At 51.3% G+C, this 27924-nt stretch overlaps 2 protein-coding genes across 14 annotated transcripts in view; one reads left to right on the forward strand and one right to left on the reverse strand.

The window, feature by feature from the left end:
• The window catches only part of MTUS1 (microtubule associated scaffold protein 1), a 125209-nt gene extending 101089 nt beyond the window's left edge, over positions 1-24120 (forward strand). For 12 of the 13 annotated variants that reach the window (XM_023505672.2, XM_003772809.4, XM_031942189.1 and 9 more), the window contains 8 exons: positions 3541-3607; positions 12721-12935; positions 15051-15156; positions 16942-17015; positions 17118-17213; positions 19464-19580; positions 21170-21267; positions 21720-24120. In XM_023505672.2, the coding sequence (XP_023361440.1) occupies positions 3541-3607; positions 12721-12935; positions 15051-15156; positions 16942-17015; positions 17118-17213; positions 19464-19580; positions 21170-21267; positions 21720-21933 (987 nt within the window). In that variant the 3' untranslated portion in view covers positions 21934-24120. Of the gene's footprint in view, positions 1-2232; positions 2380-3540; positions 3608-12720; positions 12936-15050; positions 15157-16941; positions 17016-17117; positions 17214-19463; positions 19581-21169; positions 21268-21719 lie in introns of those variants that run through there. The other variant, XM_031942198.1, reaches the window with a different exon arrangement.
• A 1198-nt stretch (positions 24121-25318) lies between these two features.
• Positions 25319-27924, reverse strand: part of PDGFRL (platelet derived growth factor receptor like) — a 43604-nt gene continuing 40998 nt past the window's right edge. The window contains exons 5-6 of the mRNA XM_012551934.3: positions 27489-27628; positions 25319-25969 (exon numbers count right to left, since the gene is read on the reverse strand). Coding sequence (XP_012407388.2) covers positions 25781-25969; positions 27489-27628 — 329 coding nt within the window. The 3' untranslated portion in view covers positions 25319-25780. The remainder of the gene's footprint in view (positions 25970-27488; positions 27629-27924) is intronic.

A 27924-nucleotide genomic window follows, 5' to 3' on the forward strand; every position in this document is an offset into this window, starting at 1 on the left:
CAAACTGTTTCTTCCTCACAAAGCCCTCCTTACCATGTTGAACCAGAAGTTGATGGAACATGATGTTTCCATATATCCTTTGTTGCATCTAAAGGTAGTGTTGTGCAATGGTTAGGAGTTAGATGTTCCACTTTTGCAACATATTACCTCAGTAATCTTATTTTATTTTTTGCTGAGCTAATTGGGGTTAAGTGTCTTGCCCAGGGTCACACAGCTAGGAAGTGTTAAGTGTCTGAGGTCCTATTTAAACTCGGGTCCTCCTGACTTCAGGGCTGGTGTTCTATCCACTGCACCACCTAACTGCCCCTTACCTGAGTAATCTTAGACAAGTCCCTTTCCCATCCTGAGCTTCAGTCCCTTCCTCTGTACAGTGATGGGGTGGGCTTTAAGATTCCCTCTAACTCTAGATCCCACCTCTTGGGAACTTCTGCCCTTCTGAAGTGTCCAGGTGCTTATTTCAAGCTCTCATTTGTTTCCCATGAATCTGTCTGGAGGACACTAGATGATTGATTCCCAGTAGTTACAACCAGGTGCTGAGAGTTGTCAGGAGGTTCCACGAATGTCATTGGGGGGGGGGGGGCAGTGTTGCTCACAGGCATCTAGGGGAGGCTTCTCTGGGACTGTGTGTGTGTGTTGGGGAGAAACAACACTAGAGTTTGGCCATATGTTGCCACATGCCCATGTGCCATGGCTGGGGCTCCCAAAGTGCCAGACTCTGCAAGGATGCTCTTCTCTCCCGCCTTTGGCCCTCTGGGCTGCTTTACACAAAAGGGAGACTTTAGACAGGTCAGGTTGAATTCTCAGAACAGCTCTGGTGTTTTCTTACCCAGAACCTCCAGTGGCAACAAGGCCACACCTACTTTCAGAGTGCATCCTTCCTGGTGGATGGATGGATTCCAGGCTCCCCTTTCTCTCCCCTTTCTGTCACGTAATAAACCTCTTCTCTGGGCAAGGCTCTGAACCAGAAGCCCCCACAGCATGAGGCCTTTGCAGAGAGAATATGCTGGGACACACATCTGTAAACGTGACAAATGATTGACGTGATGAGGACAAAGGGAAGGCCTGTGCTTTAAGAGGCAGGAGAGTGGAAGGGAAGGCAGCTGAGATCAGGGATGACTTTCTGGAGAAGGTGGCATCTGAAATGGGCCTTGAAGGAAGTTGGGGATCTCAGCAGGAAGAGATTAGAGGGCATTATTTCAGGCATGAGGCCTGACCTGGGTGAGTGCTTAGAGTCCAGGAAAGGCAGGACAAGATTCCAAAATGACTCACAATCTTATTTAGCCAGAGCAGAGTGGATGGAATAGATAATGTGAAATGAGGCAGGAAATGGGGGCTGGCGCTAAGTGGTGGAAAGCCTTGAATGCCAGGGCAAAAGCAGTCGGGAGCCATGGCAGGTTTTTGAGTAGGGCGGTGACGAGATTATTTCTGTGCTTGTTCGTCATGTGGGAGATGGAGCAGGAAGACTAATTAGATGGCTGTTATAAAAGTCCGGGTGAGAGGTGATGGGACCTGAACGCCAGTGCCTAGCACACCCAAGTGGGTGCTTAATAAGTGTTTGCTGATTCAAGCGGGCATGAGTGTGCTTTCCCCTGGCAGAGTCTGTTCAGCTACATCTCCCAGAGACCCCCTCTTTAACAGGTCTGCTGGTGTGGACCACTGTGCCCCTCCCCGTTAGCTCACCCCGGCTGCTTCTGGCATCCCCAGGGCCCTCTGAGGCATCCTTATGAGGTTTATGGCAAGCCCACTCGGCCAGTGGCCAGGGGGCTCCTCAGGGACGTGCTGCTGCATGATCCCGGCTCCTTCCCAGCCTCCTTTGCTGCTCTCTTCAGAATTCCAGAAATGAGGTTCCCTTTTATGTTAATGAGTGTGAATGGCCTCAATTAAAGCCCCTCGCTCACTCCCCTCCCCCCCTCCCCCATCATCCCACGATGATATCCATGGGGACGAAGTCCCTCACTCTTCCCCCGCTGCCAGCTGATATTTGAGGAAGTGGCAATCGATGAGGCTCGTGTCTGGGGCTCGTTTTTCATCAGTGACGGGAGGCCTGGCTGGCCTACAGGCTGTGGCTTTAAGGGAGCACTCCCCTACTGCTGCGGGAGGGAGGGAGGGAGGGAGGGAGGAAGGGAGGGCCAGAGCTGCAGTGTCCTGCCCGTGTTGGGAGAGGAGCCTGAGCGCCAGGGAGCTGGAGGAGGCAGTCAGCCCGTAAGGTAACTGAAGTCTCGGCACTGGCTTCTCCCTCCCACCCTGCCCGCCTGCCTACCTGCCTGCCTACTGTGCTGTCACTGGCCAAGGGCGCGGCCCGCCACCTGTGCCCTCGCCCGGGAAATGGGCTGCTCGGGCAGCCGGCCGTGCCTCTCCTCTCCGTGCGCGGCGACCAGGGTAATGGGGGGGTCGGGGGGCGAGGTCTGGGGCACGTGGCCAGTCCCCGGGAAGGGGCCCCGCTTCTGCTGGGTGAGCGGCCGGCGGGACGCCCGCGCCGCAGGGAGGCAGCTGCACCTGCCAGGAGCCGGGGCAGCTTTGCAGGAAGCCGGGGGACCTCTGCCTGGCCAGGTGGGCTCTGGCCCTCGGTGCCACCCTGTGAGGGGGCTTCTGCTCCGCAGACGGGAGGGAGTGCAGCTCGGCTCCCAAGAGGGGGCGGGTGTCTGGGTGCGTGCCCACGTGTCCATGTGGATGTTGTTCTTGAGGAGACCAGAGGGAAAGGGTCACAGAAGCCTTTGTGATTGCGGGCTGACAGCTTCTTGCTCCGGGCTTTGCTGAGCCCCCTTCTCCCGGCACTGGCCGGGGCAGGGCCCGGGGGAGGGGTCTGCTCTCGGATAAGCCAATGGATGCGCAGAGGAGAATCGGGGAGCCCCAGGAAGCTGGGCTTGCTTGTGGGACCCCTCCAGCCCGCTTCCCCCCCTGTGCCTCCGAAGGCTCCCGGTGCCGGCAGCCGGGAGGGGCTTGGCGTAAAACTTTGGTGGATCTGAGCATACGAGAAGTGCTCACTTGTGCCTGCTCGGGGCCTGCCCGGGGAGCCCAGGAAGCGGGACATCAAATATTTACCTTGGGCAGAGTCGCCTCCTGTGCCCTTGGGGGTAGGGTGCGGGGAGAGGGCTGGGATTTCTTGGTAAGGGGGAGGGGGCTACCCGGCCAGTGGCAAAGTGGCTCAGCCCCAGCCTGAAAGTAGCCTGAAGACGGCTGGACTGCCTGTTGGGAGGGGCCAGCCTTGGGGAGGCAGGGGGGAGCACAGCCCCCTCCCCCACTCCTCCCTTCCCCCAAGCCATCCCAGCCCCACCCGGGTCTTGGCTGTGCTGCCGGCCAGGGATCCATAAAGAAACAGAGACGGGGCTGGGGGGAGGTGGGCCGGCCTCGCTCCCTCACCCACGGCAGGGACGCCCCTGTTTTTGTAACAGGGTGAAACGGAGTCTGAGTGATTCAGATCTTGGCTCCTCAGTCCCCGCTCCCTGCGGACTCTCGTTTTCCTCCCGATAACGAATGTGGGTCTGATTGAAAGGGACCGTCGTGCGGGCGCTCTGGTAACCCGATGTGTCTCTTCCGCAGAGGGAGGAAGCTCTGAAACACCACGAGGCACTATCGCAGGAGCTGGTCAGCCTCCGGGGAGAGCTGGGTAAGAGTGGGGGCTGAGGGAAGGGGGTGTGTGTGAGGAAGTATGAGAGTGTTTGTGTGTGTGTGCTCACACACCTGTGGGGTGGCCTCCCCCCAGGGCTGGCCCGTGAACACCCCACTGTGTCTGTCTGCCCGTTTCACTCTTTCTGTATCTGTTTCCCTCTCTGCTTCTGTCTCTGTCCATCTCTCTCTCTCTCTCTCTGCCTCTGTCTCTCTTTGTCTCTGTCTCTGCTTTTACCTTTGTCTCTGTCTCTCTCTGCCTCTGTCTCTCTCTGCTTCTGTCTGTTTCTCTCTCTGCATCTCTCTCTCTCTCTCTCTGTCTGTCTGTGTCTATCTCTGTCTCTTTCTGTCTCTGTGTCTATCTCTCTCTGCCTCTGTCTCTCTTTGTCTCTGTCTCTGCTTTTATCTCTGTCTCTGTCTGGCTATGGCTATTTGTCTGCCTGTCCTACATGTTTCTCTCTGTCCTTCTCTTCCCTGTCTCAGGCTGTCTTTTTCTCCCTGTCTCTGGTCTGGGTCTGCCTGAGCGCGGACCGTGGTTTGACTTTCACTGTAGGCCCCCCCCCCTGCACCCCTCAATCTTCACCCCAGCCAAGACCCCCCTTCTCTGGGGTCTCAGGAGGTAGCTCGGCTGGAGTTCCCCGCATTGCTGGCACCTCTGGGTGATCCATAGGCCGATGACTAAGACCTGATCCGGTCCAGAGAGTGGGGGCAATGACTCGGCATTGCTGGTACCCAGCCCAACCTTCATTTGCAGTGGCTTCTGTAGGAGCTGCCTGCCTTCCCCTGGGACGGTGATCAGTCCGGCCCCTTGCAGAGGGGAAAACTGAGGCTTAGGGCAAACGCTTCGCTTGCCCGGGTCACAGAGGTAGCATCTGAACCTGAACTGGTACTCCCCACCCTGGGCCACCAGCTGCCTTTATGCCCCTCCTTCGTCTGATTCTTCGTAGGTTCAGGGGGGTGTTTCACAGATGCTGGTGTAGCACACACATTTGGGCTATTCAAGCAATTCCTGCATGTCCCCGAGATGGAGGGGGGGGGGCACATAGGCAGGCTGGCTGCTGGGCCCTAGACTTTGAATTACAAAGGCCTGGGTTTGAGTCTTGACTCTCGTACTTAACTTGCATAATCTCGGGCCACTCAGTTTGCTCTCTTGACACTGTTTCCTCATCTGTAAAATGGGCATTGGATGCATTCCAGCCACCCACATGTGGTTATGATGTGGACAGCCCTTTAGAACGGAGACTGACTTTGACCTCTTTTTGGATCCCTAGCACTTAAGCACAGGATCTGGCACATAATAGGGGCTTAATCATTGTTTATTTATTGACTGACTGAAAACTGCAATGATCTGTATTCACTTAATACTGTAACCAGGGCAAGGGATGTAGCAGGGAAGGGGCTTGGGCCCCTGAGGCAGTGTGGGAGAAGGGGGCTGACAGCTTCCCCATCTCGGTAGTGGCTCTGCTGGAGACGGGGACCAGAGGTAGAGGATGGGGGGTATCCAGGTTCCCCAGGGTCTTGGCTTCTCGGCTTCCAGCAGTTGCTAGAGTCCCATGAGACTGTCTGGGACCGGGGGAGACATTTCGGCTTCCATGTGTGTGAACGTGTGTGTGCAGTGAAAGGGTGATAAAGGTGATGGCCTGGCCTGGCCACGGGGAGCTGGCCACAACCAGGGAGAGTCAGACGTGGACCGAGCTCCTTGGACCCCTTGGTGATGTTGCTCTCATTTTCTTCCAGAAAGGAGTTGTGTTTCTTGTCTCTCATCCTTCCCTTCCTCTCCTGTGCCATCCTCAGGCCTTTGGAGCATCCCAGAGGTGGGAAGGCTGGCAAAAAGGGCCTCCTTTGGGCCCCATGTGACCAGGAATCCATCTCTGGGACACCAGAGGGGAGTGGTAGCTCCACTGGTCCATAGCAGGGACCTTAGGCTTGGGCAGAGCTACTCTCCCATGATCAGCTCTTGGCCACTTCAGGAAGCCGGAGGGGTACTTGGAGCCAGACTGAGGGTTTTAGATGGGAGAAGAAGTGGTATTCGGTCCTGCGGGCAGTAGGGAGGCGCTGGAACTTTTCAAGCAGGGGAGGGACTCGATTATACCCATGCTTTGAGAATATTCCTTGGGCAGCTGTATGGAGGCTGGGTTTGGGCCAGCGGACCACCGAGAGGCTCCTGGGATAGGCGAGGCGGCCTGAGCCAGGTAGAGGTCGTGTGGGCAGGGAAAAGGGGCTGAGCTGGGAGAGGCTGCAGAGGCAGGGGAGACGTTGGGGCCCCGATGGGGCTGCTGCGCTTCCTGCTGTGGGCACCCCAGACAAGGTGGCAAGCGCAAGGTCAAGAAACAAGGGGAAAGAAGCGTCCTTTGTCTCTGAGGTGGAAGGAAGGGAAGGGGCCATTCCACAGCCTGGCCTCCTCCCCACCGGCACAGGGGGCCATTCTGGCCAGAACACTAGGAGCATTCACACCCCTTTCAATGGGGAGTCCTCCGGCTGGCTTAGGTAAGAACGCTGTGTCTGGGGCCCGGGCTCCTCTGCCCCCTCGTCTTTGTGTGTCCCTGGCCCAGGCCGGTCCCCTTTCAGGTGTGGTGAAGGTGAGAAGGGCCTCCCGGGCTGCTTTCGTGATAGTCTGAAAGCCAATATCAGGCTCTGATCCCCCGGATTCCTTCGGTTACTGGGGGTTTGAAGCTCTTACATAACAGGCTGTGGCGGCTGGGCTAGGCTGCCTCAGATGCCCTTGAAACAGCCCAGAGGATCTCGGGCCCCAGAAGAGCTGAGAGTCAAAGAGAGAGACCAGAAATGGTCATGAAGAGGTCTTTGAGGCAATCAGAGGCACAGGGGAGAGGCTGGGCCAGGGTCCGATAACCATGTGTGCTTTGAGGGCTGGCAATGAATAGTGTGGGGAGAAGCCCCAGCCATCCTCCTCGTGGGATGCCCAGCTGCTGCAGCCCTCATGGATAGAGATGGTCTGAGAGCCCGCCTCATTGGGCAGTCAGATCATGACCCGCTGGCAGGGAGATGCCCGTGGCTCCCGTTGGTGGGGCACCGTGTCTGAGCATTTTATTCCAGATCAGCAATGATTTTCCATCCAGGCAGGAACAGCCTGGCGCAAGGGCATTCTTGCTGCCCATGCCATAGAGAAGAGCATGTGCGCTTTGCCCTCAGAGGCTGCACACGGGTGCCCCTTTTTTGACCGTCTGCCCCTGTGATTCAGCGGGTCATCCTCCTGCCCACACTGCCCGCAGATGGCTAAGTGACAGCCTAGTTCTGGCCCCTTTGGATTTTCCAGCCTAGTGTAGGAAAGACTTTTCTCTACTTCCTGCCTCTTAGCTTAGGACACCCCTGGGTGTGCTGATCAATGATTTGTGAGCTTATTTTTAAGGGAGCTTATTTCCACCAAGTTATTGGTGTAAGGCAGTCAGTCACTGACCATGGGCTCTGGAGTCACAAGAATGAATGAGCATGCATTTAGTACCTACTATGTGCTAGGCAGTAGGAATGGGAAGATAGATGAGTCCTACTGTGTGCTGGGAAGTAGGAATGGGAAGACGGGTGAGTCCTACTGTGTGCTGGGAAGTAGGAATGGGAAGACAGGTGAGTCCTACTGTGTGCTGGGAAGTAGGAATGGGAAGACGGATGAGTCCTACTGTGTGCTAGGCAGTAGGAATGGGAAGACAGGTGAGCCTGTCCCTGCTTTTGCTCAAGGAGATGACATTTGAATGGTGGCTAGGAAGAAGAGTTTTGGCCTGGGGAGTGGTGGGGAGGGCGGGTCTATTGTCATGTCTTCCAGAAGCAAGACTGCTGTTGATTGAAGGGGGAGGGGCCAGATGGTGGGCAAGAGCCAGGCCTTTGACTGGTTTGCCCTCCCTTGCTGACCAGTTGGTCTTTTCCCCAGAGGATGGCCACCATAAGTGAGTTGATTTGCCCTCAGGGAGGGAGGAAGGCACAGTCCCTGGCTTAGGTAAGAAACAGGGATGTCCCGGTGTCCTGACACTACAAAGTCAATCAACAAACATTTATGAAGCACCTACTGTGTGCCAGGCGCCCTGTAACAGGCCCCAGAGTGAGGACGCAGGACCAGAGATGTAGCGGTCATTGCCCTCTGGAGGTTTACCAGCTCTTTGTGGGCTTTGCTTGGGCAGCCCCAGCCCCAGAGTGTGATTTCCCACCACCAGGCCTTTGTCCAGGCCGCCCCATTCTTCCCAGTCTTGGGCTGCCTGATCATCCTTCCCCATCCGCCTCCTCCAGGAAGCGCCCTTAGCCAGTGACTCATTATCCACATGGCGATGGCTACCTTTGAAGCCCATCTGTTTTCCCTCCCAGTTCTGAAGCAGTCACCGTAGCTACACCAGCCTTCATTATTGGTACTCCTAGGTGAGCCTCCCAGCCAACCATCCTCCCTCCCGGCCAGAGGACATCTTTTCTGCCTTTAGTCATGATCCCTTGTGGGGGACCGGGAGGAAGGAAGGAAGGAAGGAAGGAAGGAGTGGGGCTAAGCTTAGTTATGACCCCTTGTGGGGGCAGGGGAAGCGAGGAGGGGGAGAAGCAATCTTCTTGAACTATAATTCAATATTATATCCACCGAGCCCAATTAGTGCCTGCCTGGAAAGGGTGATAATTGCGAGTGAGCTTTCCACTGTGAGCCCTCTGCCTGATGGGATGTGAGGAGGTGATGCTGAATCACCAGGTTTTAAATTGGGATTCTTGTCAGTGATGGGAAATCGTAGCTTAGGCTGAGTGGAGAGGATGTGCTCTGGGGGGTTTGGGGTATAATGGGGATCCATCGATCAGCAGCGAAAGAGCCCTGAGCAGCTTTCCTTCTGTTTGAGTCAAGTAGGGACAGCCCAACTTGTACTCTATAAAGATCTGGATGCTCCAGGAGCACCCCATGTTACCATCTTCTGAGGAGGAATGACTTCCCACCATCAGACCCCCTTCCCTGTCCCCTCTCCCCAGCCTTGTACTACCTAATGCATCATTCCCCATCCACTCCTCTGGGAGGAGCCCCCTGTGTGCCTCACTGGCTGGAGTTAGAACCTAAAAGGCATCTAAAAGGCATTCCAGGACCAGGAGCTTATACCTTACAGCAGTAAGAGGCAATACCTCTGTGCCACGAGGTACATGTTTTCCGTTCCCAGTCCTGAGGCATTATTGTGGCCACAGCAGCCTCCTTTATTGGTCTTCCTGCCTCTACTCTGGCCCAGTGTCATCCGTCTTTCACAAATGTACATGGCAGTGGAGGCTGAGGGAGGGAAGGATCCTCTTGAGAGCCTGCCAGTGTGACACAGTGAGAGGCTGCTGGATGCGGAGCCACAGGACCCGGATTCGTCTCATGTTTCTCCTTTCTACCCATGAAAGACTTTGGATGAGTTGTTGTTATTCTCCAGGCTCAGTTTCTTCACCTTTAAGATGTAGATGTTCCACGGTCCCTTCCAGTCTAGACCTTTGACGTTTAAGACTCTTCTTACTGGTCCTAAGGAACCCAACTAGAGCCAATGGGGAGAAGTTAGAGGGAGGCAGATTTTTGCTAGCTAGAAAGATGAAACCTCCCGGCAATTAAAGCTCTTGCTTTCTCACAGAGAACCATTTATACATTGGGCTCATGCCCAAACCAGATGACCACTCCCAAGGATAACGATATAGGGTTTCCTTGCTCAAGGGAGTATTCATTGGGCTTGATGTCTTCTTAGGGTCCTTAAAAAATAAGAAATTGTTCCTTCAATCAGGGACCCTTCACCATTGCCCTTGGAGGCTGGTGACCCTGACCTGGTGGTCACAGAGGAAAGAATCCTGACACTTTTGTAGCATGGTTCTTGTCGCTCCCAGGTGAGGCAGGTGGTGTGGACATTATTGTTCTCAACTTAGAGAAACACCAGGAAGTTTCCTTATAGCCATGCTGCTGGTAGGTGTTGGGACTGGTGTCAGAACCCAGATCCCTATTCCAAATCAGGTATGCTGATAGAGCAGAAGCCAGAGCACTGGGGGAAACCTGCATGGGATAACCACTGAATGGAGAGCCAGGGGCTGGAGTGGAGAGGAAAGCTCTAGCCCAAGGTATAAACTCCCTGAGGAAAGAGGAGGAATGGCTTGGAAACTGAAGATGTATGTAATCAGGATCTGGATAGGCCATGGAGAGAGGAAGGAATTGAAATTATTCTTGATTGAGATTTTTTAACCTTTTTAACATTTGAGATTTTATAACCTTTTTGAGGAAGGAATTGAAGAAATTATTCTTGATTGAGATTTTATAACCTTTTTAACATATAGGCCAATTTTGATTTTTAAGATGTTATTTTCTTCAGTATCTTTTCGGGCCTCCAAGCTGTTAACTCTTTTCTTATAATTGTCTTGCATCATTCATTTCTTTTCCAAATTTTTCTTCTACCAGTCTTATCTCTTTAACACTTTAGGAATTTTAGCATTTTTCTTTGTGGCTTTGCTTGTAGTTGCTTTCATATTGTTCACTTCTTCTGAGTTTCATTATTGATTTTCCATACCATCATAGTACCTTTTCATGGTCATGTTTTTTTTGGTTGTTTTTATTTGTTTTCTCTTTGCTCATTTTTTCAGCCAATTTATTGATTTTAAACTTTTTATTAAAGTTTGGCTCTGCTTACCTGAGAATGGGGAAGCACTATCCCAAACTTCGGGTTTTTTTGTGCCATTGTTTTCAGAGCTAGTTCTGGGATTCTGCAATGCTTCCAAGATGGTGTCATCCTGGGAGAGAAGTTGTCACTGTTTTCCTTGTCTGTCCTCTGATTTATTCAGGTTTATCTATTTTTTTTTTCTCATAAAACCAACTCTTAGTTTTGTTTATTAGTTCAATAGTTTTCTTACTTTCAATTTTATTAATCTCTCCTTTGATTTTCAGAATTTCTAATTTGGTATTTAATTGTGGGTTTTTAATTTGTTCTTTTTCTAGCTTTTTAAGTTGCATGCCTAATTCACTGATCTTCTCTTTCTATTTTATTCACGTAAGCATTTAGAGATAGAAAATTTCCCCTAAGAACTGCTTTGGCTGCATCCCATAAGTTTTGTAAATTATTGTCATTCTCTCTGGTCTTTATTCAGAAAGGGCTACTGCTGCTGAATGTACTAGCACTCTTCTCTGTTTTGATACTGTAATCAGGATCCCTGCTCCCTTGGGACTGACCCCCAAGTGTTTTTCTTCCTCCTCAACTGCAGCCCACAACTGCTTATGGACAGTAGTGTTGCCAGTCACACCAGAGCCAGCAAAGGGTCCCCTGTAATCTCTTCCTGACCAGTTGTCCTACCCCCTCACCATCTCTGGGCTGAGGACTCTGGAAGCTGCTACTGCTGCTGTGGCAGCTGTTGCCGGCGCCACATGAGTAGACTCCAGATCAGCCTCTACCAGATCTCTACCCCAATGTTACAGACTTCTCCTGCTAGACTCTTCTTGGGCTGGAAGAATGTTTCACTCTGGCTCTGAAACTGTGATAACAGAATTCATTTTGAGGCTTTAAAGTTGTCTGGAGGGAACTTTGGGAGAGTTCGGCTAGGTTGCTTCTAATCTGCAATTTTGACCTCACTACCATTCCTCCCGTACTTTTCAGAAACAGCCACTTCTCAAGAAGTTATAGTTACTCCCTAGAGCCTTCCCATCTCATGGCCCCAATTTCTCTTTCCAACTCCCTTACCAAAAAGCCTGGCCCCACCTTCTGGCCCTTCTCCATATGGAGCATTCCCCTCTGTGCCTCCTCTTTCCAAGAGAAGCCACAGTGTTGACCTACAATGGGACCTGCCAGACAGAACCACTTTTTATTTTCTTTATGGGAATCCGACTCCCAAGTTTTAGCCATTCTGAAAAATCTGATGTTCTGCGAGCATGTGGTTGACCCATCTGGGACCTCCAGCATCTACAGGTCTGCTAGGACAAGGCAAGCCAAAAGCCACCAGTGTCCCTGATCCCAGGGTATCACACATGGTGGTGATGAGTGTCTCTGGGGCCCTTTGGCTGTGTCAGCACCCTCCTGTACCTTGGTTTTCTAGGTTCTCGTTGGACTAGCCAGGACCTGGAGATGCCAGAGTTCTGACAGAGAGGGAAGGAGGAAGATTATTCCCCCATCTGGCCATTACTGGTTGTGTGAGGAGCAGTCTGTCTTAGTCCTTCTCAGCTGGTCTTAGCACGTAGCTCTGGAGAGGATTAAAAGGGAGGGGGCTTGCTGCTTCTGCCAGGGCCCCTCCACTGGGATTCCGTGGTTTGAGATTGAGCAATGCAGAATTCAGTGCTTGGGATAGTGATAATCAGGGCTGGCAGATGATGCTTTCATTTGACCCTGTTCTTTTACAGAGAAGAATTGAAAGCTCAAAGAAGAGGGAATGGCAGGGCTTCCCTACCCCCAGCTACCCACCTACCCCAGCTCCTTCCCTTGTCTTTTCTTGGCTGATGTCTTCCACTGGATGCTAACTGGTTTCCTCATTGGAGACAGGCTATGACACGCGTGTGTGTGTGTGTGTGTGTGATGATGGGGTTTAGCTGGTAATGTGAAGACTTGGGAAGGGGAGGATGACACAGCTGTCCCCAGCTGCTTAAAGAGTACTTCCATGGTTGAATGATTAGCCCTACCTTGTTTAAACCTGAGTTCAGAACGCGAGGCCAAGGGCAGAAATCGCAGGGGTAGGTCTAAGTCCTAAGTCTCCAGCAGGAGCAAACAGTCTGGGAGGGGAGCCCGCCTCCTCACAGAGACGAGATGAGTGCTTGGCCCCGGATTTCTGGCAGAGTCCCTGCTCACATACGAGACGGCCCCTGGGATGGCCCCACGCCAGCTCCGAGATGGCTGCAGCAGTCCCAGAATCTTGGATTGGAAGGGTCTCGGCATCCCCACTTGCACATCCCAAGTGCTTATGCAGTCTCTGTTTGGAGACTTCCCAGAACAGGGAGCTCACTCCCTTCTGGGATCACATTGATTGTTGGGGAGTTTCCTTGAGTTTAGTTCACAGACCGCAGCCTGGTCCAAGCATCCCTCACCCAGGGACTAGCCTGCTGGTCCAGCCTTGCTTCTCTGGGCTAGGCGGGTCCCTGGGAGTCCAATAAAAGGGCCTCTCATAGCCTGGAAAAGTGAGGACTCTTTCCTGTTGTCTCCCATTCCTCCTGCAATGCCGCCATAGTCACTGCTTCTGCCGCTTGTGAGAAATTGGAAAAGGCCCGGAATGAGCTGCAGACTGCGTGCCAGGCCTTCGTGGACAAGCTCAACCAGCAGCACCAAGCGGATCTGGTGGAGCTGGAGAGCCAGCTGAAGGAGCACTACACGGGCGAGTGCGAGAGGCTGCAGAGCGTGTGTATGCAGGAGGTGCAGAAGTACCAAGCCCAGCTGCAGAGTCAGGTCAGTGGCTCAGAATGGGAGGCCCAGGTGGGCCGGGACCCCGAGATGGCCTGGAGGGGCATTGGCTGTGGAGGTCTGATCAGAACTGCCATGTGACAAATCCTTGGGCCAGCCCTCTGAGCCTCAGTTTTGTGGCCTGGCAAATGGGCTACTAGGAGGAATGTGTTTTTTCAATCTTGACACAGTACAGCTTGTCACTATGATTGTTATTACAAAGCCCCAGGCCTGCCGTGATGGTCAACAAGTTCTAATGGGAAATATTGTTGCCGTCTATTCAGTGCCATTTATAGAGCCAGGGGAGGGTTTACAAGGAAGCCATGGCCATGTGTGCATTTGATAGTTGAAGAAACGGGCTCAAAGAGAAGGGGGATCAGCCATCATGCAACTGGGTCTCCTAATTCCAAGACCCCATTGCACCCCAAGGCTTTCATCTGTGGCTGGAGTTCTGTATGCAGTGTCATAGGTGAACTGAATTGTCTGTGACAATGGGTGGGAGGCCATTTTCACTAATCAATAAGAATTTATTAAGTGTCAAGCCCTAAGGATAGAAATACAAAGCAACACTTAGGGATCATGGACAAGGGGTCCCAGGGATCATGCCCTAGAAGGAATTGTATAGATTGAGCCCAAGTGGGACTTATCCAGATTCATTCAGATATTATATAGAAGACCTGGGATTTGAATTTGGGTCCTCTGGTGCCAGATACCAGCATTCTGTATCCTAGAACATACAGCCTCCCACTTAATCTTCCACTGGGGTGATACGCCACGATCACAGGTGGGTTGGATGGGGTGAATTCCCATAGCTGGGGAACTCGGGACTAGCCTCTTGGAGGAGGTGAGCTTTGAAGTGAGCCTTGAGGAAAGCCAGATTTCCAAAAGGACGGAAGTGGGCAGAAAGTACAGCATGCATGCAGTTTTGGCCAGGTGGTTACCCAGCCTCCATGTGGAGGAAGGATCCACCGCCTCTCACAGCAGCTCATCCCACCCTTGGACAGCTCCCCTTGAGAGGAGGTCTTGTCTAGCCCAAGCCCAGTTTGGCTTCCAGGCAGCTCCTGCCCATTCCTCCTGGTTCTGCCTCTGGGGTCAGGCTTCTTCCATGTCACTGACAGTCCTTTGGACACAACTGTTCCTTAGATCTGCCAAAGTCTCATGCTGCCCCAGCTAAACCTCCCTAATTGCTTAACTAAGACCCTGCTCTAGTTCAGCTGCCACCTCTAGTGGTTAATGGCCCATTTGTGAATGAGAACTCAGCCAGAGGGTCCTGGGGCCACAGACAGACTAAGCTCCCATCCTGTACTCTGTTGCCCTTGGCTTAGAGGACTGAGCATCACCTAGTACCCCGTGCCCAGATGGAGCAGGGCTTGGGAGGAGGAGGACAAATGAGGGACCCCTGCCCAGCCCTCTAGTTTCATAGAAGTGGAACTGAGGCTGAGTGGGATGCCAAGTGCCTGGCACAGGGCCTGTTGTCAGTCAAGCAGGATCAGAAGGTCTGTATACACATTGGCTACAATATTGTGTGTGTACACACATTGATACACGTATATCCCTTTGTACATACGTGTATAATACACATATGACAGTGATAAAAGAATTGAGATTATAAAAGGGGACACAACTCAAGGGATTAGCTGAGTTCCAGATAGCTATATGTTGGTCATTAAAAAAACCTTAGTTATTAAGTTTAATTGGTTTTATTAGCACTTGAAATTAAATTCACTCCAAAGCTCTGGTTTTAAGAGAAATCTAAGGTTCACACTTGCCCTTCCCTCTTGGCCCCCATCTCCAGTTCCTCCCTGGTGCTGCCAGAGAGAGCTGCTCCCTGCCCCAAGACCCAAGATTATTTCCAAGCATTCCAGACAAGCTGGGGCCCTTTACCTTAATATGTCAACACCCCTTCCTAGAGAATCTCAGTTATTTTCTGTAGATGAAAACCTTCTGGTCCTAGCAGTCCAAAAGCTGGTGAGAAGCCACTTCCCCTAGCCAAGCTGACCTGAGACTGAGCCCAGGACAGGCCACAGTTGGGTTTGTGTGCTCCTGAGGGGGTGACACCCTAGTTTTAATGTTATATGAAGTACCCTGGCTGTCTGATTCTAATAGGATTTTCCCTTGCAGGTTGATGACCTAAATGCTGCCCATGAAGCTTTCAAGTTAGAAATCGAGTCCAGCCATTCGGAGCAAGTCGATTTGCTGAAGAAAGCATATGAAGCCTCCCTCACAGGTAAGAATACTCTCACCTTCCCACAAATGGCCAATGATGGGCCAGCATCAACTACTAGCTCAGCAAGAAACCTCCTGAGAACTCACTTGTCTGCTGCCTTCCTTAGCTTCCCTCCAGGATCCTCCTCATAATGTGATCATCCACTAATGCCGGGTCCTTCCTCTGGGGGTACAGAGGATTCTCTTCAGGACTAGTCTGGGAGGCAGAGCGCTGGACTTAGAATGACCTAGAAACCCATTTATGCCATACTTAAAAAAAAAATAATAGCTTTTTCTTTCTTTCTTTTTTTTCTTTTTAATACATTATTTATCATTATTCATGTTGAGAGAGAAAAATCAGAGCAAAAGGGAAGAGATTAAAAAAAAAAACAGAACAAAGAAGTGAACATAGCATGTGTTAATTTATATTCAGTCTCCTTAGTTCTTCTTCTGGATTCAGATGGCATTTCCTGTCCAAAGTCTATTGGGATTGCTTTAGATGTGCTATATGCTTGAATTTTATGGACATTTTGAGAGACTGGTCCTTGGGCCAGTGGAGAAGATGTTTGGCTTGAGGTCAAGAAGACCTGAATCCAAATCCATCTTGAGACACTTACTAGTTATGTGACCTTAGACAAGCCACATAACTTCTTTGTACCTTAGTAAATATTATCCCCATCAGTAAAATGGGGATAATAGCACCTACCTCCTAGGGTTATTGTGAGACTCAAATGAGATATTTAAAGCATTTCACAAACCTTAAAGCAATCTATAAATGCTAGTTATTGTCAGTATAATTCTTGTAATTGAAGAGGGGGCATTCCTATGAACCTGAGACTGAGTAGATGGGAATGTGAGCAGGACTTTGTAAATGGAGATCATTTCTCTTGACCATCAAGGCTCCCAGGATGAGCTTGGTTTGGATTGGGGGACAAAGGGGTAGGATATGTACATAGACTTACAATCAGCCTGTCTTCTAGTCAGGTCCAGTTTTCCATCCCTAAGCAGAACTTTTTGGCCAAATGGGCTTGGGAAGGTGGCATCATGAGCCACACTTGGAATTGTGAAAGAACGGAGGTTTCTATGGGAAACATTGGCCAGAGAGGGTTCCAGCCTGTCTGCGGAGGGATGGACTTTGTGTTGAAGAGCTTTCTCATTCTAGATTGTTGGGAAATAAACAGCCCTTACCATGTGCGAGGCATTTGCTAAGCACTAGGGATACAAAAAGAGACAAAAAACAGTACTTGTCCTCAAGGAGCTTATAGTCCAATGAGAGAGACAACATTCAAACAACTATGTAGAAATAAGCCTTGTTCAGGAAAAATGGGACAGATTAAGAGAGCGAAGGCACTGGAACTGGGGAAGGCTTCCCACCCCAAGGCCCCCCACAGTCAGGGCTGGTGTTCTCCAGAGATGAAATATAAAGTCATACTCATGGAGTTTGTCCCTTCTAATGGAAATGAGGCCTAACCCACTGATCTCATATTAGCTTCCTCTTTTTCCAAGCAGGGAAAAAATGCTCACAGGTCTTTACAGCCAGCTGGTTATTACCATGGAGTTTTGTGGGGGTCAAATTTACCAGCCATGAGCACAGACCTCATTTGCCTCAGCTTCCCTGGAGTCCCAGTAAGGACTCGCATCAGTCATATTCTTCAAACTACAAGTGCTCAGGGCCCAAGCCAATCTGGAAAACCCTGGCTTAGGGCTGGTGGAGCCCCTAAAGAGTATAAATGTGGGTCATCTTGAGGCAGGGCTTGGTCTCCTAGAAAGGTGGGTGACTGGCCTCAGAAGCATTTCCTCTTTTCAGAAATCAAGGAGTGTCATGACCTAGAGAAGAAGTCCCTGGAGGAGTTATTGTCAGAGAAACACGAGTCACTAGAGGTGAGTGTCTCCCCAGAGTGTGGCCAGATCGATTGCTCATTCATTTCATGTCTACTTTTCTGCTACCTCGGTTGTCTTATGTTGTCTTTGTCTTGTTTGTAGAAAGAAATCCATGATCTAAAGAGTAAAAATGATGCTCTGAATGAGAAACTCAAACTGGAGGAGCAGAAAGCAGCTTCCAGGGAGAAGGCCAACCTGGTAGGTGATGGCAGCCCCTCTGGGAGCGGGAATGGAGGGGAAAACCTATCATTTGGGGAAGCTTAGCTCCAGTGGCTTTGGGGATGTGTCTGGGTGCAGGTTTAGACATGTGTTAGGGGGTCCTTGTCTACGTCAGCTTTAGGGATGCATTTGAGGGTGGGACTTTTCTACAGTGGCTTTGGGGATGACTCTGATATGAAACTAGAAATGAGCAATACAACAAAAAATGTCAGGCGTAGAAAAGCTACTCTTAAAGAGTGACCTAAAAAAAAATTCACCTCAACACTCGGCACCTACTGTGTGCACCTACAGTGTGCAAAGCTCCTACTCTCAGGATTGGAGGAGAGTAGAACTCTCCTACAGGTAGCTGAACAGATTGGTGTCAGGCTTGGAAAAGCTACTTTTAAAAAGTGACCTAAAAAATTCATCTCAAAATTCAGCACCTCCTGTATGCACCTACAGTGTGCAAAGCCCCCACACTCAGGATTGGAGGAGAGTAGAAATGAGCAGAGCAGATCGGTGTCAGGCTTGGAAAAGCTACTTTTAAAAAGTGACCTTAAAAAAATTCACCTCAAGCACTCAGCACCTACTGTGTGCTGTGCCTGCATGTGGCACCTACAGTGTGCAAAGTTCCCATGCTCAAGATTGGAGGAGAGATACAAGGTTTCAGTTAGCCCTCCCTTGCTTTTATGGTACTTTGAGGGGACTGACACAGGTACCAATGAGGGTAATACAAAGTAACAAGTGGGAATGAAAGAACAGTGCCGGGAAGGGTCCTCCTCAGGGGCTTCCTGCAAAAAAAGAGGCCCTGCAGTGTGATTTAGAGAAAGAATAAATAACAGCTGAGAGGAAGGCGGGAATGGCATTCCCCACAGAGGAACGACTGGAACAAGAGATGCAGAGCTGGAGAAGGGTGTACAGGTAACAGTGAGTAGCTCAACTTGACCTAAAGTGTGTCTGGAGGAGAGCAACGGGACACGGGACTAGGAAAGCAACAATGTCGAAAGCCAAGTCAAAGAGTTACTTAGATCTTTGCCTGGTAGGGACCAGGGAGCTACAGAAGAGTTTTGAGCACAAGAATAGCCCGAGCAGCCCAGTGGATAAAGAAGCTCATTCTGGCCGCAAAGAATGGATTAGAAATATAAGAGAGAGCAGAGGGGAGACACGCTATGTAAGGGTGAAGGTGACAGCTGGAATAGAGGCAGTGTGACCTAATGGAAAAAAGATGCTAGATTAAATGTCCAGATAAATATGTCCCCATATTTAGCTGGCCATGTGGCCGGGCATCTATGTCACTTCTGTGACATTTCCTCCTCACTGAGAGAACTGCTTCAACCAGAGAATCAGACCCAGAGCTGGAATGAAATTCAAGATGTTTAGTTCAATCCTTCTCATTTTCTGATCAGAGAGAAAAATTACAGATTACAAATAGTCAAGTCAGGATTTGAACCCAGGTCCTCGGACCAGCTCTCTTCTCATTGTGCCTTGTAGTTCTCTAATGATTCCAAGGTCTCTTTCTGGAAGTACAAGTCAGATGGGTTTTTCCTTGAGCTGACTTCCCTGCCTCCCCACCTCTCCCCCCCTTTTTTTTCCTGAGGCAATTGGAGTTAAATGACTTGCCCAGGGTCACCTAGCCAGGAAATGTTAAGTGTCTGAGGCTACATTTGAACTCAGGTCCTCCTGACTTCAGGACTGCTGCTCTATCTACTGCGCCACCAGCTGCCCCTGAGCTGACTCTTTGGGGAGCCTGGATGATGGGGTTCTCTTATTGGCTCCTCATGGCTCTGTTCCCTTCCTGCTCTACTTCCTGTGCTCCCAGTTGAGCTGGGAAGACCTTTAAAGATCCTCCAGGCCCATCCCCTGGTGTATCAGAAGAGGAGCTGAGGCTTAGGAGTTACCCCTGACGTGGGAAGGCAGAACCCAGCAGTGAGCAGTGTCCTGACTTGACTCAGCCTTCCTTTGCTTTGGTTCTGTTTCTGAGCAGTCATAGGGCGCCAGGGCAGAGAGGTGCCCTGGAGATAGTTCTAGGCTTGGAGTGCCAGCTTTGCCTCCTGCTAGCTGAGAGACCTAGGGCAACCACTTTACTACTTGGTGTTTGGTTTCCCAAGCTTTAAACTCGGGATGATACCAGGTAGGCTCCTGAGCTACGAACACTCTATGAATGGCAGGCAGCATGTTCTAAGCAGAGAGGGCAGCATCTTGGGGGGAGACCAAAGCTGACCTTGGGGCTTTCTCCACTTATTTCTGCAGAAGAACCCCCAGATCATGTATCTGGAGCGAGAGCTGGAGAGCCTCAAGGCTGTGCTGGAGATCAAGAACGAGAAGCTGCACCAGCAAGATGTCAAACTGCTCAAGATGGAGAAGCTGGTGAGCTCCCTCCCCCAGACCACCATGTGGCCACTTGCCCTGAAGCCCAGTATGTGCATGCCGAGAGAGGCCTGCCTTCCACCAACCATGGCAGCCAGGGTCCTCACTCACTGTGGCTAGCCAAAGTCATTACCTACCATGGCCAACCAGGGTCATCACCTACCATGGCCAGCCAAGGTCCTCATATTTCGTGGCCAGCCAGGGTCCTCCTGCATTGCCAAGAGGGTGTTCTAGGGGCTTGCATGGAGGAAGGAGCAAACTGTTCCCATTCTTTGTGGACTAGAATGATGAGGGCACTGGGCGTGGGACTTGAGCTAGATCTAAGTGGCCTGGGTTGGGTCTGCTTGGCAAGCCACACTGCCAGCCACTGGGACGGGGTCTGTGGCAGGACAACTGTGGCTCAGCAGCCTCTGCCCTGGAGCACAGCTGCCTCCAAACAGCTATTTAACCACATGCATCAGCACAAGTGGGGGATGGGCTGGGGAGGGCGGCAGCTGGCGTGGGCTTGCCCTGGCTGTGCTAGCCTCTGACTGGCACCAGCTGGTGCCTTGGCTGCCCCAGTCATTAGGAGGGTGGTTTAGATCTGGGGTAGGGCTAACAAAGCAACCCCCCAACGAGAACTCCAACTCCTATGTCTGACCTCCCCGTTCTGTTCAGCAGCACACTGATCATTGTAGAAAGCAGGGTACAAGCAGCCAGCCAGCCTTGGCCCTGGGGTCAAGTCCTCCTGCTGACTGACTGACCCATCTTCTGGGTGTGTCATTCTGAGCCTCTCCCTGCGGACGCCCGGGCACCACAACAATAGGTTCTTGGGTCTGGTCCTTGCTCCCCTTATTGGGAAGCATATTCTCCATGGGCCAGGCCTTTCTTTGGGAAAGTGAGCAGGGAGGACCTCGGTGTCCAGATGTTGTCAGCATCCCTCCTGGGGAGCCGTTTGGTTCTTAGCTAAGGTCTCTGAGAGGCACAAGGAAGCTTCGAGAAGGAGGTCCAGAGGAGCCCGGTTCCTTGCTGGAGACTCCCTCAACATCTGGTGGAAGGAAATGTAGAACTAGAGAAAGCACGGCACTGAGGGCTGTCAGAGCCTGGCCACCCCTTCCCCCACTGAGGCAGCAGAAGGCCAGCATGGCTGGGTCACCCATTGTATTGTGTCTGTCAGGGCCCCACAGGCCCAGGGTAGTCGATGGGCCCCAGGCTGGCCCTGTTAAACTCTTTGTGGGCCAGAATGATGGGAGGAGAGTGGGAAGGCACTAGAGCTAGCCATAAGGGGCCTGGCTTCCTTGGGAAGTGGTGAGCTCCCCCTTCCTGGGAGGGCCACTTATCAGAGACATCTGGGAGAGGATTCTTGTTCCAGAGCAGGTTTGGCCACGGTGAGAGCTGAGGTTTCTTCCAGCTCTGAGATGCAGTGACTGGGATGGACCCTCACCTAGCCATCCCTGGCTAACTCCATCAGAGGCCAGGGGCTTTCTTTTTGCTCTGTGGGGTTCTCTCTGCAGTGCATTTAGCTGCACGTGCCAGGCTCTGGGTGGCCAGGGCAGTTTGTCTTTGCCCATACATACATGCTCTCTGACCACCGGCTGCTTTGTGTCAAGGTGGACAACAACACAACCCTGGTGGACAAGCTCAAGAGAGTTCAGCAGGAGAACGAGGAGTTGAAGGCGCGGATGGACAAGCATATGGCCATCTCCAGGTGAGATGCCCCGGCCTCAACCTCAGGGCCTCCCTCAGCTGGTTGAGCTGCTGTTAGAAATGAGAGGGATCACTCATGAGGGAAGGGAAGGCAGGGTAGATGTGGTCAGTATCATCTGGGACTCCTGCTTCTCTCTTTGTCTCTCTCCCTTTTTCTTTCTCTCTTCCTTCTTCCTGTTTCTTCTCCATCTCTCCCCCTCTTTCCTCTCCCCCTTTTTCCTTTTCTTTTCTCCCACTCCCCTCTTTTTCCCCCTCCTCCTTTTTCCCCTCTTCCCCCCCTCTTCTGTCTCCCTTTCCCTTTCTCTTGTTTCTCCTCTTCTCCTTCCCTCCCACTCTTCTCCCTCCTCTCTCCTTTGGTTTCCATAGAGCCCAGATCAGTTTTTCCATTCCTTTTGGATGCCAGACCTTTGTGTTGGACACCCATGTATTGTCCTTGTCCCCCCCATCCTTTAGGCAACTGTCTACAGAGCAAGCCGTCCTCCAAGAGTCCCTGGAGAAGGAGTCAAAGGTCAACAAGAGGCTGTCCATGGAGAACGAGGAACTGCTATGGAAGCTGCACAACGGGGACCTGTGCAGCCCCAAGAAATCCCCCCCATCTGCGGTGCTGCCTTTCTCTTCCCCAAGGAATTCTGCCTCCTTCCCCAGCCCCACAGGCTCACCTAGATGACCCTTCTGGAACCCAGGCTGACGGCTGCCCGAGAGTGCTTCCTGGCGGCCAGGGGACTGACCCTTCCACCACTCATGGGAGCAGGACTCGGGCTGGCGACGGCCTTGTGAGGGGCTCGGGTGGCGGCTGACCCGGCTCACTGGAGTCCGCAAGCCACCGGCATGGCTCCTCTGGCCCGCCCTGGCTGCCGCCAGCCCCCAAGGTTTCAGGAATGCCGCCTGCGCAGGCACGCAGGGAGAGACATTGATGCACAGAGCACTTGGCGAGCCAGACGAGTCTCGTTCGCTGCCTTTCTCACCCTGCCTGGGGGAGAACCAGCTCAGGGGCCTCTTCACATAGAGTATAACCTTTCTCATGTTCCTTGTCATAGACGCTTTTACTTTGGGCCTCCTGTGGGCTTGGGGGAGTGGGGTTAACGCTGGGCTTGCCGGTGCCATCACCTTTGGCTCTGGAGGGGACATGGAGAGCTGCAGAACTGGTGTGGATGGTTTAGCCATGGCCACTCTGGTTAGAACTGACATGAGGAGAAGGAGAAGAATGGGCTGTTTGGGAGCATGGGGACCCTGACTCGGTAGCCTTTGAGTCTGCATTCTGGGGAGATTGGGGCCCTTCAAATCGAAAGCCCAGCGGTGAGAACTGAAACTAGTGTGATTTCTGTACTTTTCAATGACCCCCCTGTACTCTGAGAGAACACACATCACTGGCTTCTGGTTTGTTTTTCTAGCTGTGGACAGAGGTGGAACACTAATGTGTCTCCCTGGGTCCCCAGGAGCAAGGTCTACTTCTTGTACTTCGGTCCTGGAGCAATTCTTCCAAGGAAGGAAGAAGGGGCAGGGATTCCCCTGGAGCCCCAACCTCCTCATTTTAACTTGCTCTGAAGTCACCCACAGACGGGAGCTACCTCTCCTCCTCCTCTTTCCTCCCTTCTGCTTTCATTCTCTTCTCCCCTCTCTTCTCTCTACTCCCCTTTCCTTTACAAAGCCATGACATAAGCCTTCTACCTCCTTTTCTCTGGGACAAGAGTAATTAATATGCTCGCCCGGAACCAGCTTATTTTCCAGGAATGAAAATCATTTCCCCAAAAAACTTAAGGCCAGACTCTAACATTATAAACTACCAAAGTCCAGAACTAGCTGATTTGGAGAAGCAGCGTGGAAAAATTGTTGAATAGTAAAATTTGGGAAGAGGCAAACCATAAGCCTGTATTTAAGGGCAGACACTGATATACTAGGAGAGAGGTATTGGCTAGGATGAGCCAGATGGGAGCCCCAAATAGCAGCTTTGGGTCCGTCTTAGCGAAATTCTGGAGAGAGGGCAGAGGGGCCCTTGGCTTGTTCAGTTGTTCCTTTCTAACTTCTATGAGAGACCTTCCCGGCTCCCCCAGCTTTCTTCTCCACCCCAGGCAAGCTTGGGGACCGGAAGAGCCAGACTGTGGCTTTTCCTTGTCTTTGAATCTGTGTCTGTGTTGCCAATGAGCCGTGAATCTGGGAACCCTCCAGGCAGCCATCACGAACTTTGGACACCAGGGGGCGAGTCGAAATTCAGGAGGCATGTTGATTTGTAATAATTCCTTCTTTTGTCTCATGTTTAAACTCCAACGTTCTGTTGTATGTGTAATCTTTCCATTTGTAGGGATGGTTGGAAAGCCAGATTTCTTCAGGCTCCAAGTGGGGGTGGAATTCTGCCGGAATTCTCTCCATCTCCTTGGAGCTGTCCTGCTCTGGCCCCCATGGTCAGGCACCTGCTGCAGGGTTTAGGGCTGGGGACATGTGCTGCTCCAGTCTTGAGCCAGGTGGAAGATAGAGAAGCAGAGGAGGAGAACGGCTTTTTGAAGATGCTTTTCCAGGTCTACATTGTAGGAGGTGCAGGGGGACTAGCTGGGCAGAGTCGGGCTGAGACTCGGCCAGTGCTGAGCACCCCTGACTGTGCCCAGTTTTAATGCCCTCCCACATTCATGTCTTCCAACCCTGTTGTGCCCTATTACCTAGGAGTTCAAGGCTTAGGAACCTAGCCCACCCCTCCCCCGAGATGTTCTGAATGCAACCTAGAAAGATGGGGCCTAGGGGCTAGAATTGGACCCTTAGAACTTCCAATTGTGCTAAATTTAGGGGGCTAGGGCTTGGGAAAGAGCTGATGTATTTTGAATTGTTTGTGTGTATTAAAATAAATAAAACATGACTTAGCTTTCTTGTTGCTGGCCAGTTATCTATGATTCTCAAAAATATAAGCCACAGAAAATTACTCCTCCCTGGCCAGAGTATGAACATTGGGAGGACTTGAATAAATAACTCCTTCTGGCTCAAGGGCTGTAATCCTACATGTGACACTGGGGGAATGACCTTCTTGGATCTGTTTTCTCATCTAGAGAAGCAATGGGGTGGATTAGCTCAAGAGCATGGAATCTACAGTGGCAGGTTTATGCTCCAGCTTTGTTTCCATGGAGTCCGGGGGGCAGTCAGACAGAGGAAAGATCGCTGACTTTAGAATCAGAACCCGAGTTCAAATTCTGACCTTGGCCAAGTCCACCTTGCAGAGTTCTACTTCCATAAGCAGGAGGAGTTGGGTTAGATGAATTCTGAGGTATCTTTCAGCTTTAAAATACTGTGAACTAGAGGGGTAGCTAGTTGGTGCAATGGATACAGCACCAGTCCTGGAGTCAGGAGGACCTGAGTTCAAATTTGATTTCAGACACTTAACATTTCCTGGCTGTGTGACCTTGGGCAAGTCACTTAACCCTAATTACCTCAACAAAGAGAAAAAAAATTAGTAATAATATACTGTGAACTGGGACACTATAGCAAGAATTTGGGCTAAACCACCTGGGATTATATCCCTGCTAGGGCACTGACCAACTAGGTGGTTGGAGTAAGTCACTTCTAGCCTCTTTTCTCATCAGCAAAATGTGCCCTCTAGGCTGCACCTCGGGATCCCAGTGAGGAAGTGCTATCAAACTGAGGTTATGTCAAGAGATCTCCACACCGAAGGCACACTGGGAGTCTGGAGTGGGATATCACTCCGCTGCCCCTCCCTCTGCTGACAGCAGTGCTCCTGAGCCAACTTAGCTTAGAACCCTTTCTTGAGAGGTCACAGAATCTGAGAAAAAAGCAGGTCAGACCCCGAGCCCTCAGTGGGCCCTGCCAGGGCTTACATTGCCTTTGTGAACTCAGCACCAGCTCCATAGCCAGATGAGGCACGAGAAGGGGCTAGGGTTTTATCCTTTGTAGAATGTGGGGGGTGAGCTAAGTGACTCTTCCAGCCCCAGATCTGGGATCCCACAATTACCAGTCAAAAAGTGGCTTCGACTCTCCTAGCACAACCTGAGGGAATTAGTCTTTCCAGGTCACGCCTAGGGACCACCCAGCTTTGCCCAAGGCTACGCAAGTCATTTACCTTTTAAACAAACGATGTTTTATTCAGCGATTATATTACTCAAACTCCGTACATGTGAGTGTGTTCATTCAAGACCAATACATGGAAGTAAGCCCCTTCAAACCAAGTCTTATGGGGAGTGGGAACAGGGCTTGCACCCTGTTCAAGAACCTGATGGCTTCTGGTCTGGCTGGGGCCTTTGTCTGAGACCTACACATGGGCACGGAAACCTTGGCGCAGCGGCTTTTGGCTAAGCACAGATCCAAATAAGCTGGCAGAGCCGCGACCGCGCTGCCTGTTTTCCCATCTGTAAAATGGGGATCATAATAGCACCGAGCTCCCAGAACAGTTATGAGGCTCAAAGAAGACGCTATTTGTAAAGCACCTTGGAAACCTCAAATGGCTGCATCAATGTAAGCTGTTATCTGAGTTCCCTATAAGACCAGACCTTGGAATGACTGTCTATTCACTGCCTGACTCAGGAAAGCTGCACGGTGGTGGCTACGGTGGTCTGCCCCTGCAGGTTCTGAGCTGTGCATATGTAGTAGCCAGCGTCGATGGTCTCAAAGTCCTGGAGGGCGAGGACACTCTGGGACAGCCGCGTGGTGCACCCAAGGCCTCGGCTGACCAGTCTCCATGTGTCCTGGATCGTCACGGGCCTTTCATCCTGTTTCACAAAAGAGGGAGCACATGGGTGTGTGAGACAGGAGGTGCCAGGAGCCCTGGGGAGCACGGGCTGGCCAGGGTACATGGCATATTGCTCACATCCTCACAGCACAGGAGCCCTGGGACACAGCAGTGATCTCAATTGTAGGCTGGGATTAGCCTCTACTTGGAGACTGCTCCTAAAGTTAAAGAGAGCTGGGGATTTTAAGAGAGGAGGTGGGGAAACCCCTGTGCAAAGCAAAGGAGGAAGGGGATTCAATGCCAGCAATGGAGAGTATGACACGAAATGGCTCCACTAATCCTCAGTAGCTTTGGTGTAAAAGTGAGTCTAGAAGAAAATGTGGACACTCAGTTCAATATGGTTTGGGCCAGAGAAATGAAAGGCTTGTAGACGGCTTAGAATCTCATGCCTCAGTAGAGTGATAGCTTTCTGCAAAAAGCTTGAAAGGCCCCAATCTACCAATTAACAGCAAATCAAATCAAATCAAATCAGTGATCTCTTAACAGAATCACATGGGAACAGTCCCTGGCTAAGCTATCACAGTGATCTCTTAATAGAAGGAGTCACATGGGAACAGTCCCTAGCTAGGCTATCACTGAGCAATTAGGCTATAAACTCATGAGAGCAAAGGTTAGCTCCCAAACAGAAGAAAGGCAAAAGATGCCTAATTAAGTGATGAACAGGAGGCTGAGGGAGAGACGAAATGGATAGAAGAGACACCAGTATGGACTATGACTCTTTCCTGCAGATGTGTAACCGATGTAAAACAGTCATCACAAGTGGGAGACCAAGAGGGTCCTGAAAGCCCCTCAATCGGCAAACATTTGATCTGCTTGCCAGGCACAGACGGGACAGCTAAGGGCAATACCAGTCTGGAGAAGGGAGTCAGTTGAAGAGGAGAAAGACTGTAATTTGGTGGCACTTCATAATCCTCAGGGACCTAGTAGGGCTTCCTCTCGACTCACTACCATCCTCCCACCCCAATTCCCTCTCTCTGTGCAGAGAACTTCACTACAGAGAAGTTTTCTTTCCAGGTAGCCTTGGTGGAGACCTTTAATCCCCTTGTATCTCAGTTTCCTTCTCTGTCACTGACAGGGCTAAGATGATCTCTATGGTCTCTTTCATCTCTAGACCATAGGATGCAAGATCAGCTGAAGTTGGGGGGCCATAAGTTGCCCTGGAGAAGGCTGCACCCCCATAGCAAGAGCCTGAACTTGGACCAGCAGGAGTCTGGGCCACATTCTGGTTTGAGGCAGGCAGCTGGCTGCAGCTGTGCCCTGAGCACAAGGCTCACACCGTCCCTAGGAGATGCAAATAGTATTTTGCATGCTGCCTTCCCAATGAGCTCCTTAAGATCAGGGACTGTCTTTGAGCTTTCTTGTGTTCTGATGCTTGGCGCAGTAGCTGGCACTGTATGCTTGCTGACTGACTTCCCGATTGCCTTCCTGACTAGGCAGAAGCTTCAGTGCATTCTGAAAGGCTCAGCTTCCTTGCTGGAGGAGGGGCAGGGGCCACTTACCTTCAGCCCAGGATATATCCACCGGAATTCCACCTCGACATCTGGCTCGCCCAGGACAGTGCACAGGACAGTAATGTCATCTCCGCCATTCACCCTGTTGGAGGAGGCCACGATGGTGGTGGAAGGGGGCCCACTGGGGACTAGTAGACACATGAGATTCAGTCAGGGCCACACTAGGAGCAAAGCAGAGCTAACACCCTGGCCTGCATGGGATGTGGACCCAGGAATTGAACACTCTCTTTTTATTGCTGATTTGCTTTGGGCCCCTCCTTTGGGTCCAATTTATATAGGCTCCAATGCTGCCTTCTGCAAAAGCGGGGACTGGAGGAAGTAGTTTCTGAGCGCCCTTAAGCTCTCAGTCCAATAAGACTGTGGATTTTTTTTTTTTTTTTTTTTTTTTTTAGATATGACCACTCATGGGTTTACTTTGCATCTT

The sequence above is a fragment of the Sarcophilus harrisii genome, chromosome 6 (genome assembly GCF_902635505.1).
Source record: "Sarcophilus harrisii chromosome 6, mSarHar1.11, whole genome shotgun sequence".
Classification (NCBI taxonomy): domain Eukaryota; kingdom Metazoa; phylum Chordata; class Mammalia; order Dasyuromorphia; family Dasyuridae; genus Sarcophilus; species Sarcophilus harrisii.